Source organism: Hippopotamus amphibius, chromosome 1, assembly GCF_030028045.1.
Source record: "Hippopotamus amphibius kiboko isolate mHipAmp2 chromosome 1, mHipAmp2.hap2, whole genome shotgun sequence".
Taxonomy (NCBI): Eukaryota; Metazoa; Chordata; class Mammalia; order Artiodactyla; family Hippopotamidae; genus Hippopotamus; species Hippopotamus amphibius.
Genome location: NC_080186.1, coordinates 182,664,518 through 182,677,758, shown reverse-complemented (window position 1 = coordinate 182,677,758; position 13,241 = coordinate 182,664,518). Strand labels below are relative to the sequence as shown.

General features: G+C 34.7%; 1 protein-coding gene across 5 annotated transcripts in view; it reads left to right on the top strand.

Annotated features, from left to right (window-relative positions):
• AP3S1 (adaptor related protein complex 3 subunit sigma 1) overlaps positions 1 to 13,241 on the top strand; it is a 64,678-nt gene that overhangs the window by 33,303 nt on the left and 18,134 nt on the right. For 3 of the 5 annotated variants that reach the window (XM_057737015.1, XM_057737003.1, XM_057736999.1), the window contains exon 4: positions 9,133 to 9,204. The exons of the other annotated variants lie outside the window; for them this stretch is intronic. In XM_057737015.1, the coding sequence (XP_057592998.1) occupies positions 9,133 to 9,204 (72 nt within the window). The remainder of the gene's footprint in view (positions 1 to 9,132; positions 9,205 to 13,241) is intronic. 5 annotated transcript variants of the gene reach the window in all.

Here is a 13,241-nt window from a genome sequence, read left to right as displayed (position 1 = left end):
AGAGCGATTCAGCATTCCTAAAATCCTTTTAGGAATCTTATGTTCATTGTTGAAAAGCCTGATTTACAATAATTAGAAATGTAATAATTCACTTTTTAGTTATTTATGTTGCTGTTTCTTCATGATAAACCCAGGTATCAAATCTGATGATACTTACTATTCTAATTTACATGTTTTGTTGACCTCTCAGCAGTCCTCTTGGGAGGCATTATAGTGTCATAGTTGGTGACTGGAGTTAGATGGTATGGTTTCAGTATTGACTGTGTCATCTAACAGTTCTATAACTTTGAGCAAATTACTTAGTCTTATCCATCCCCAGTTTTCTTGTCTGTAAATGCTGATATTCATACTTGCCTTGTCAGTGTTGTTATAAGAATTGGAGCTAATGTATATCAAGCAGTCAGCACAGGGCCTAGAATATAGCAGACAATTGTTATTACTTTATAGAGGTGAGGAAAGTATTTTGGAACTTAAGTACTTAAAGTCAGAATTTTGGAGCTGGAAGTAACTTAAAATTTATTTTTTGCCCTTCAAAACTAGGTTTGAGAGAGAGAAGAACTCAGCTTATGTTGGTATTTTTCTTTGAATTAAGGTGAATTCCTTATTTCCCAGTGTAGAATAGTAGGCTTCAAGGAGAGATTGGATATAGAGGAGAATAGTGCCTTTTGAGCTTGATTTTTCAAAATTTTTTTTTCTTTAAAAATTTTAAAAACTTTTTACATTGGAATTATTTCAGACCTACAAAGAGTGGCAAATATAATACAAAGAATTTTTGCATGCCATATCTTCATCCAGATTCTTCAAATAAAACATTTTCCATAACCTCAAGTAGGTAATTAATATCAGGAAATTTACATTGATAGAATACTGTTATCTAACCTGCAGACCTTATTCAAAATTTGCCAGTTGTCACATTAATGTAATTTTTCTTGTTCAGAATTCAATTCAGGTCACATATTATGTTAGTTTTCCTGTTTTCCCCAGCCTCCTTTACTCTGTAATAGTTATTCATCTTTGTCTTCCATTCATTTCATGTCTTTTGTACGTTGATCCTTTGAAGAGTACTAGCCAGTTATTTTGTAGAGTATTCTTAGCTAGGTTTGATGTTTCTTAATGATTAAATTCAGGTTATGTATTTTTGAAAACCACAAGTGACGTTATGCCCTTCTCCATGCATCATTTTCAGAGATACATGATGTCATTTTTTATTTTTTTTAATTTTTTTAAAAATTTATTTATTTTTTGGCTGCATTGGGTCTTGGTTGCTGTGCATGGGCTTTCTCTAGTTGTGGCGAGCAGGGGCTACTCTTCATTGTGGTGCACAGGCTCCTCACTGTGGTGGCTTCTCTTGTTGAGCACAGGCTCTAGGCACCTGGACTTCAGTAGTTGTGGCACACAGGCTTAGTTGCTCCGCGGCATGTGGGATCTTCCTGAAGCAGGGATTGAACCCATGTCCCCTGCATTGGCAGGTGGATTCCTAACCACTGTGCAACCAGGGAGTCCCTGGTCATTAGTTTTAGCATCTGTTGATGATTCCTGCCTGAAAAGAATTATTGGTGGTGTTTGCCAAATGGTGATTTTTCCATCATGATTTCCATATTTATTAGTTGATATTCTGTAAAGAAAAGCTAAGATTTTTATTCATTTTATTTTGTTTTAAGTCAGTGCTCAAAAATACCAATTGTACCATATTCAGTTATACACAGAAGAGTATCTTTGAAGGCCAAATACCATTAAAAAAATCGACTTTTGCTTAGAAGTTTAAATGGAGTTCTAACAATTGATGTCAATGTAACTTTTTAAAATGTTCTCAGAGTAGCTTCTATCACTGAAAGAAATAATTCAGAGGCTACTCTCATTTTTAAAGTTAATATTTGATATATTAGCCTTACAAATTCAAAACCCTACTTCTGCCTTAGACTTCTAAATCCAACATACAAATCATATTAAGTCACTTTAATGGAGAGACTACAATGTAATTAAATTTCCTATAGTAAAAGCAGTCTTTGTTTTGCACAATATTGTGTTAATTTGGGTTATGGAAGTATGGAAAATTTTTGCTTTATACTTCTCTGTATTTTCCAAATTTTCTAAATAATCACCTCTTATTACATTATAAATAAAGGAATATTATTGTTGGAGGGAGTATACTTAATAAATAAGAATGTGGGTTCTGCAGTGAGACTTTCTGGATTTTTTTTAAGTCTTTATTGAATTTGTTACAATATTGCTTCTGTTTTACGTTTTGGTTTTTTGGCCATGAGGCATGTGGGATTTTTGGTCCCCATCCAGGGATCAAACCCATACCTCCTGCACTGGAAGACGAAGTCTTAACCACTGGACCGCCAGGGAAGTCCCCTTTTTTGTTTTTGTTTTTTAAGTGTACAATTTGATTTTTTTTTCTTATTAATAATGTATATATGGCAATCCCAATCTCCCAATTCATCCCACCCCAACTTCCTCCCCCAACCTTGGCTTCCCCCCTTGGTGTCCATATGTTTGTTCTGTATATCTGTGTCTCTGTTTCTGCCTTACAAATGAGTTGATATGTACCATTTTTCTAGATTCTGCATACATGCGTTAACATATGATATTTGTTTTTCTCTTTCTGACTTACTTCACTCTGTATGACAGTCTCTAGGTCCATCCATGTCTCTACAAAAGTCCCAGTTTCATTATGGCTGAGTAATATTCCATTGTATATACATACCACATCTTCTTTATGCATTCATCTATTGATGGACATTTAGGTTGCCTCCACGACCTGGCTATTGTAAATAGTGCTGCAATGAACGTTGGGGTGCATGTGTCTTTTCGAATTATGGTTTTCTCTGGGTATATGCCCAGTAGTGAGATTTCTGGGTCATATGGTAATTCCATTTTTAGTTTTTAAGGAACCTCCATGCTGTTCTCCCTAGTGGCTGTATCAATTTATGTTCCCACCAGCAGTGCAAGAGCATTCCCTTTTCTCCAAACCCTCTCCAGCATTTACTGTTTGTAGATTTTCTGATGATGCCCATTCTCACTGGTGTGAGGTGATACCTCATTGTAGTTTTGATTTGCATTTCTCTAATAATTAGTGATGTAGAGCAGCTTTTCGTGTACCTCTTGGCCATCCGTATGTCTTCTTTGGAGAAATGCCTGTTTAGGTCTTCTGCCCATTTTTGGATTGGGTTGTTTGTTTCTTTGATATTGAGCTGCATGAACTGTTTATATATTTTGGAGATTAATCCTTTGTCTGTTGATTCATTTGCAAGTATTTTTTCCCTTTCTGAGGGTTGTCTTTTCGTCTTGTTTATAGTTTCCTTTGCTGTGCAAAAGCTTTGAAGTTTCATTAGGTCCCACTTGTTTATTTTTGTTTTTATTTCCATTACTCTATGAGGTGGGTCAAAAGAGATCTTGCTGTGATTTATGTCTAAGAGTGTTCTTCCTGTGTTTTCCTCTAAGAGTTTTATAGTGAGACTTTCTGGATTTTAATCAGGACTTTCCTACCTAACTGTGCTAGTAGTTAGTTAACTTTTTGCTTTAAATTACTCTTCTGCAGATGGTTGATAAGAAATACCTGCCTTATGGGATTACTGTGAAGGATTAAATAAAATAATCTATTTAAAGCACTTGGAACAATAGAAATGCCATAATAGTACATACTCAATAAGTGCTAACTGTTATCATTGTTAACATTTAATTTTTTTTTAATTTTTGTTTTTAAAAAAACAGAAATCACACAGTAAGAATCATTGAGTTCTTTAAGAACTCTTAAAGAATCATTGTGACATGAATATAGAAGACAGTCCTTTCATCAACTCCTAATTTTTTCATATTGAAGTCAAGAGTTTAATATGTCTAAATTAACTGGTACATAGTAAATGCACAATAAATGTCACTATTTTTACTGATAGAAAAATATCCATCATCATTTGCACATTAGTGTCTACATCAGGATTAGTGGAAATCCCATACAGAATCCAGTCATATGCTGACTTAAGTGCTATTTTCACACCTTAAACACAGTAATTTAAAGATTCTGAATATTACATGCAACAGTGCTATATTCATGGTTGTTCTTCAAAGGTAATTGATCTGATTTTAAGTTCAGTCTGTCTTCCCTAGCTTTGTTGGTACATTTTTAGTGGTATTTTTTAATTATTTACTTGAGCTAAGCCACTATCTCTCTTGAACACCTTGCTGCTGCCTGAAAAAATTTTTTTTAGATTTCTTGGCATATTCTTAATTTTATGCCTCCTGTTCTTGGGCTTAAGACTTTTCCTGTTTTACAACATGCCAATTTTACATTTAGTATTTTATTTAATTTTATAGATTAGAAACAGTATGATCAATTCCTTCTGAAATTTAGCAGAAGTTCCCAAACCCCGAAAGAAATTGTTTTGTTTTGTTTTTTTAACCTAGAAACTTTAAAGGAGGGTCTGCCAAATAAGTAATATAATATTGCTTATTTTATGGCATTTATTTTATCTAGTGCACATTTTTATTTCTAATCTGTATATAGTATTTTAATACTAGCTAACATTTATTGAGATACTGTTCTAAGTAAGCCCTTTATATTTATTCATTTAATCACTAAAACAACTCTATGGCATAGGCACCATTATTATGCCCAAATGAAGCTTAGAGTTAAATAACTTGCCCTAGATTTCATAGTTAAAGGCTAAGTTGGAATTTTAGTTGAGTACTAAGTATTCTTAAGTACTCAGCTGCCTTGTAATAGATTCCTATTACCCTTTGGACCCAGGCATATAGATTTGTAATTAAAGATAAAGGAAACACAAGAAAGTTCTGTTGATAGAAGGGCACAGGGAAGGGAGACTCTGTTTATATGTGGATGTGGCATTTTAAAAAATATTTTTATCTTTTATATTTATTTTTGGAAAACTATGTAATTATTAAAATGAAGGAAAACTTAAAATATTATTTTTAGTAAATTAAAAATAATTTTTCTCCGACCAGCCTTTGAATTCCCAAGGTCAGATATTAATGAGTAGCTGCTTAGTAAATAAGTTATATTGAAATTGACTTTAAACTTTTATCACTTAAAAATGAGGGTGCCATTTACCATGTCACTTCTAGTTTTAGCTTTCTCTATATCTTTCTCTTTGTGAAATACAATACCACAGCAACTTTATTATTTTTCAGTTGTTCTGGCTAAAACCCCCAAAGCCCATTAATTTGTTTTTCTTAATTTCTTAACTTCAGTTTGTAGATTATTAGTTTTGTATTGACCTTGTCCGTGTAACAGATCAGCAGTGTATATCTGCCTTGGGGCTCTAGATTTTAATTATGTTAAGTAGTTCTTGCTAACTCAAAAGAAAATTAATAGAGAGTTTTTTGAAGCAGATTTTTAATTTTTCAACCAAACTTAGCATTTGAATGCCTTAAATCTTAATTCTTCCTAAGTTAAGAACATGTAGTTATAATGATATTTTGCTTTTTTAAAAAATATTTACATTTTTCATAGGTGATATTGTTCTGGTTTAAATATTGACACCCTTTTTTCTTTCTAAGTTAATAAGCATATCTCAAAGGTTTGGCAACCACAGTATGTAGTTACCTTGCTTTTATATCAGTGTTTATTAGCAGAGTTAGACTTTCCTATTTCTGTTTTAATTTTGTAATCATATGTTTTGAATAACCAGATAAATAGTACTGGCTTTTGTTTAGTAGATGTGTTTTGGTCAGTGTTGGGTACTTTAAATTATTTAACTGAATCTTTAAGATAATCCAGAAAAGTAGGTAATTGTATAATTATTTTATAGTTGTGATATTTGGAGGAGTTAAGTGATGCTTAGGTTCACATAGCTAGGTAGTAGCTAAGTAGGAATTTGAAGCCAGGTCTTTCTGGTTTCCTCACTACTTTGCTATACTGCCTCTATAGACAGCTCATATTTTTTACACTCTGTAGTTTACCAGTGGCACATTCATTGCTGCCAAGAAATTTTTTTGTTTCTCTGTCTAGTATAGTCTACACATTCATTGGGTTTCATTGATCCTTCATAAGTAATACATAAATAGAGGGAAACTATTTAGACAGCATTTTCACTAAGATAGTCCTCTTCTGATGGTTAAAAAAGAATGACTATAGTATATGTGTAATCAAACCAGTGGATCTGGAAAAAGTAAATGTGAAAAAATAAAGGCATACTGGAAACTTTATTCTGAATAATAAGTTTAATAATGATTTTTAAATTAAGAAAGACCACCTCACATCATGTACAAAAATTAATTCCAGATAGATTTGGTCCAAACATGAAAAATAAAACCATGAAGCTTTTGTTTTCTTCTGCAAGAATATCTTCCTGACCTTGCTGTAAGCAAAAATTTCTTAAAGTGGGCAAAAAAAGAGATTGACCATAAAGGGAAAAAGCAGATAAGTTGGACTGCATTGAAATTTAAAACTTCTGTTCTTTTAAAAACATCATTAGGAGAATGAAAAGACAAGTCAAAGAGTGGGCAAAGATATCTGTAATATGTATATAAGACAACTGTATCTAGAATATGTAAAGAATTTATACACATCAATAAGAAAGGGACAGATAATGAGCAGAAGTCTTAGAAAAATAAGCAGAAGTCTTGAACAGACATCATGAAAAAGGATATCAAAATGGCTGGTAAATATGAAATGGTGGTCAGTCTCCTTAGGCATCAGGGAAATATAAATGAATATGGTACAATGACAGACCACCACACATTCATAAGAATGGCTAAAATTAAAAGATTGACAACATAAAGTGCTGACAAGGATGTGGCACTGTGGGAACTCCCATATACTACTACTTGGATTGTACATTTTTTTAATTGTTTTGAAAATCCATTGCGAATTGCTTTGAAAACCTATCTGCTCTATGGCCCAGTGATTCTACTCTAGGTATACATTCAGTAGATATGTGTTTGTATGTTCACTAAAAGAGTTACATAAGAATGTTCTCAGCAGTACTTACTAATTGTAATGGCCCCATACTGGAAATAACCCAAATTTCTGTTGACAGTGGAATAGATAAATACTTTTGGTATATCTCTGCAATAGCATACTGTATAACGACAAGAATGAATGAACTATTTATTATGTAGCAAAACAAATGAATTTCATAAAAATAACAGGAGAAGCAGGAAGCCTGCTGTTTAGATTTTACTCTGTCCAGTAGGATCACCTATGAATACAGCGACCATACATTTCAGTTTGCTTGGAAAGTCCTGGTTTATATCTGTTGTTGCAGGTTGTTTTTATAGTACAATAACATTGCATACTATTATTATAACATAATAATTAATAGCTAGTCTCTTTTACTCTTAATACCCCCCAGTTCGGGTGATAAAGTTATCATCATTCTATTTGTGAAAATTACTATTGAGAAGGGTAGTGGGTACAGAAATAGTGATAGAATAGTGACAACTATGCAAAATGGGATTTAAGAGATGAATTTTTGAAAGTTTGTATCAGAAGTCCCCAAAGCCATCTCAGTGATTTGCTAGGTTTCACAGGAGTCAGGAGTTGCTATGCTTTTGGTTAGAGTTTATTACAGTCAAAGGATACAGAGTAAAACCCTCAAAGGCACATGAGGGGAAGTTTGGAGGAAACCGGGTGCAAGTTTCCAGGTGTTGTCCCTTTCTACTGGAGTCACACAAGATGTGCTTAATTCCCCCAGAAGTGATATGTGGTGACATGTGCAAAGTGTTCCCAACTAGGGAAGCTCACCTGGGTTTCCAGGAGTTTTTATTGGGGGTCAGTCGTATAGGCATGTGACACCTCTGTGACTGACCTTGGTTGCTTAAGCTCCAGGACCTCAGAGAAAAAAATATGTTCATTGTAAATCACATTGTTAGCATAAACTATCTGCTCATGCTGGTACAATGTGGCCCAGGACCTCAGGCATGCAGAAACACTCTTATCAGACAGAAAGGCTCAGAACTCAGTTCCCAGAAGTAGTGAAAGGCTAGTCTAAAAACAGGCCATTTTGGAGAATGTGTAGGGATTGAACAACCCGAGCTAACTGAGCTAGCCCTTTCCCACATAAGGTCATACAAGGTATTATTCGAGCCAGAGTTTGAGTCCAGGTAAATCTGATTCCAAAGTCCATGCTTTTTTCATAAGTTTAATTTTTAGTGATCTTTTATACCAATTTGCTAATTAAAACTTACTGGCTGTATTAGATGTGGTTGAGATTTGGACTGTGCCCATCTAGCTTGATAGATACTTACGACAAGCTTTCTTTTTTCCTCATATGAAGACAGGGAGCCTGATTTGAGTATTTTTCAGTAATTTTGTAAGTAATGGTGCTAACAATTTTTAGTTCTTGGTAATTTTCAGTGAAGTTTATTTTGTTTATTGTATTTCATCTATTAATATATTTTTTAAATTTTTAATTATTTTTAATTTTGCTATTAATTTTTTTTTGGGGGGGGTACACCAGGTCCAATCATCTGTTTTTATACACATATCCCCGTACTCCCTCCCTTCCTTGACTCCCCCCCCCTCGGGTCCCCCCCACCCTCCCCGCCCCAGTCCTCTAAGGCATCTTCCATCCTCGAGTTGGACTCCCTTTGTTATACAATAACTTCCCACTGACTATTTTACAGTTGGTAGTATATATATGTCTGTGCTACTCTCTCGCTTCGTCTCAGCTTCCCCTTCACCCCTCGCCCCCTCCCATACCTCGAGTTCTCCAGTCCATTCTCTGTATCTACATCCTTGTTCTTGTCACTGAGTTCCTCAGTACCATTTTTAGATTCCGTATATGTGAGTTAGCATACAATATTTGTCTTTCTCTTTCTGACTTACTTCACTTTGTATGACAGACTGTAGGTCCAACCACCTCATTACATATAGCTCCATCTCATCCCTTTTTATAGCTGAGTAATATTCCATTGTATATATATGCCACATCTTCTTTATCCATTCATTTGTTGATGGGGATCTATTAATATATTGAAAAATAGTTTAGATGAAAAGTCTATAATTATTCTTTTTGCACTTAATACAGTTTTTAATTTAAAAAAAGAAATATGATAATAAAGTTAGAAGTTTTAGTTCATAATTAAGAATTGTCTGCCTTGTAGATAATAGATTTGATTGAACTTATACAGTTCTCAAAAGCTTTTAACCTTTTTTCTTCTCTGTAGGTATTTGTGGAAACTTTAGACAAGTGTTTTGAAAACGTCTGTGAACTGGATTTAATTTTCCATGTAGATAAGGTACAGTTTCTACATTATCAAATTTTCTAAGCTTTTTATCTTAGAAAAATGTTAATTTGTACTTGTCTAAGTAAAAATAGATTTAGTAATACTATTTTTATTCCTTTATTCAATTCATAATTTATATTTACTATGAGCCAGGCAGTATGCTTAGTGAAGAAGATTCAGACCCTGGCCTAGAAGAATTCACATCTAGAGGAGGAAAATGGGAATGGAGGAAATTATATTTAAACTGGATTTTTTTAAGGATTAGTAGATATTTCACAGACAGAAAAGGAGAGGATGGCTCTACAGGCAGAGATACAAAATATATGCTTTTTTAAAACAAGTTTTTATTGGCATTATTGTTGCTTTATTTGTTCATTGGTGGGGGGCGGCGGGGGGCACAAGATAATTTTTTCCTGCATTAAGGATGCTGGATTGGTAGGTGGGAGATTAAAGACAAGGAAATCAATGAGAAGTCTGTTGTAGTAGTCCAGAAAGAAATGAACTAAGGCAGTAGAGTAGGGATGAAAGAAAGTAGAATTTATAGGACTTGATGGCCTATTGAAAGTTGAGAGGAAGGAAGAATGACTGAAATTCTGTAGCCACTGTTACTGGGTATTGGGGATAGGAAATTTATGAGGAGGAGATTCTACTTCTACTATATATAGATTTTTTTTCTCTCTAAGTTCATATAATGTAACAGATTGTTTTGAATGGTTAAGCTATTGAATAAAATTGTCTGGAAATAATCTGAAAATTTTAGTAAAAAATTGTGATTTTTAAAAATCAGCTTTATTGAAGTGTAATTAACACATTAAAATTCAACAGCTTTAAGCATACATTTTACTGAGTTTTGGCAAAATGCATTTAGTTATATAACCACTACCACAGTCAAGATATAGCACAAGAAATGCGTTTTATTATTTGTGAACATCAAAAGAATGCATTTACAATTAGCCAGTCCTTTAGATCATATTTCTCATTTACTAAATGATTTAATTTCATGGATTGACTCATTTTGGATAGAGAACTTAAACTTGATATTTTTAAGAGAATTTTTTTAGTATTCTGTTGCTTTTTTCTATTGTCTATCTTATGCTATTCACACTTAACAAAGACTCCTGTTATTTTTTAGGCATTAGGGGTCATAGTATTCTAAAGTATGTTTTAGTAGTACATGGTTAAAATGTTTGAAATTATATTTTTAAAATGACTGCTCAAAGATTATTAGCTTATACGTTATATCTAGCAATTTTTTGAGAAAATTGAGGATTCTGTTGTAAAATATTGCAGTAAGAGTAAAGTTGTCATATTTGTAGCAGAGAATAAATAAAAGTTTTCCTTAGTAGGAAAATTAAGCTCTGCATATATACAACTTGCATACATGATACGCAATGTTTTTAAAACTTCTATTTTACATTAATATACATTCATTTTAGAAAAATCAGAAAGTACAAGTAAGAGGAAAATAATTAGAAGCCATCTCAATTTCAGAGATTGCCTAGTATTAAAATATAAATTGAGGCACATTAAAATTTTTAAGAGTTTATTTGAGTAAAAATTGAATCAAATTGGTCAGCACCAAATCGGAAGTGATTAGGAGCACTCCACCGACAGGGGCTAGGGGAAAGACGTTTTTTAGAGAATGGGCAGAAGCAGAGGAAGGGAATTATCTAATTGGCTGTTGCTTAAGCAGTTGCATTATTTGGAAAGCCAAGTTGGCTGTTTGTGATTGGTTGTTCTTAGGTTTTGATTTCTTAACCTTGAGGCATTTTAGGCTTAGGTTTTGCTTTGCTTACATAGGCTTCTAATGTATTAGAACCACCTCAGTCTAATTGCTTCCTTGTTTGATTAACACTAGTGTTAACATTTTAGAGTATGTATTTCTAGATGCTTTTGTACAAATGAGTACAGAAACAAATGTCTTTAAAAAAACAAAAATAGTATCATATATGTAGTGCATATAGCCTGTTCATTTCACACAATGGTGTATCACTGTTTTGGAACCTGCCAAAATTAGCTGTGCCTCTTCTTTCTGGCCTAAGCGCTTGTTTTAACTTTTTTTCAATGCAATGAGAAAAAACTTCAGTATATCAGGAGTTAGAGGCCGGTCAAATAGACATTTCCTGTCCCTGTACTCTCTGTCTAAAACAATGCTAGTCTTGTTTTCAGCCCTTTTATGAAAGTAGGCTTGTTTTCAACTTTCAAGCCGCTTTGGACCTTCCAACAGTCAGGGATCTCCTAAATAGCTCAGCTCATTTCTTCTTAGGGGCAAATACAGAGAGTCTTGTATACAGTCCTCTGTGTGCTGTTATACCACACTTGGATAGAGGAAAGGAGGCAGTTGTAAAGAATACCCCTTTGTTATCAGTCAGGATGGGCTAGTTTATGCTGCAATAACAAATATCAGAGTATTTCTAATTCATGCAGTATGTTTATCATGTCAAACATGCTGTCACTCTGGGATCCAGAGTGACAAAGTTCCCAGTATCTGGAAAATCATCAGGTTTTATGTCAAAGAGAAAAGAGTTTTCGTGGGTAAATTTATCTGCTTTTCAAGGTATCAGAGTGATAGTTTTGCCAAATGTTTTGCCACTACAAACAGGGATCACTAACTTTATAGCCTCCAATACAATAGTTTCCATGTTGCCCAGTGCCCACTCCTAAGTCAGTGTCTTTTCCTTCATTGTGACTGTTATCACTTTCTCATTACAGACCTTTTAGTACTAATTTCTGTATCAGTCACATAAGCTAATATTTGTAGCATCCCCTGTGCAAAATTGATTTGGATGTAGAGACTGAAGATACCACATGTACACCGAGAGGATCTGATCTGTAAAGGTTTATCACTCACATAATAAGCTTTTGGGGGGAGAACAAGGAACAGTGACTATCTCAGGGTTTTATGTGGTTAGGGAGTGGGACTGGGATGCAGGTTTCCACATGCAGACCAGGTCTTGCATAATTTGAACTTTCTGCCCGTGCAAAGGAAGGAGCACTTTCTTATCAACTTGCCTAGATGTGGGCAGAAGAGGAAGGGAGAGCAGTGGGGTTTGAAAGCTGTCAGCAGGCAGACATCAAAAATGGAGTCAGGGGGCTTCCCTGGTGGCCCAGTGGTTAAGAATCCACCTGCCAATGCAGGGGACATGGGTTCGAGCCCTGGGCTGGGAAGATTCCCACATGCCGCGGAGCAGCTAAGCCCACGTGCCGCAACTACTGAGCATGCACACCTAGAGTCCGTGTTCCACAATAAGCCACAACGATGAGAAGCCTATGCACCGCAACGAAGAGTAGCCCCTGCTCGCCACAACTAGAGGAAGCCTGTGCGCAGTGATGAAGACCCAACGCAGCCAAAAATAAATAAGTAAATGAAATAATAAAATAAATCTTTAAAAAAATGGAGTCAGACTTTATTACAGATGAGTTATGCTTTGGTAATAACACCTAAAATATTAGTAACTTTGTTTATTTCTTACTTATACTACATGATCTTTTGTGGTTTTACTGGGAAGGTCTGCTTATGTGCCCCACTGTGTTACCTGCCCATTTCCTGAACACCATGGCTTTAATTGGGCAGCCCCAGGTTGTCGCCACTATTGCAGCACAGCATCAAATCCCAGGGCAAAGATGAGAGAGCTAAAGATTTATAAAGAGCTTGGTTTGGACTATGTATGACTTTGACATTGACAGCTATAAATGTGCTCTGTCTACTCCTCCCTACGCCCCCCCCATCACCCAAAAGAGGGAGATCTGATTGGAGGCCTCAGTGTCTTTCCTACCCTTCAGGCCAGGAGAATGAAGAATTAAGAGCAGAGTGATTTCCTCTAGCTCAGTCGCTCTTAAGGAGTTTGATAGCCTATGCTTAAACCTCAGGACACAGAGTGAGAGTCTCCTTTTCCTTTCACCAACTGAAAAAATCTAACTGTTAAGAGTATCTCAGCAACCACGGAAGCTGGAAGATGTTGTGTTGAAAGAAAATAATTGCCAAACAGTAGTTCTAAATTTAGCAAAAATGTCTTTCAAGATTATGGATGAAATAAATTCATTGTTAG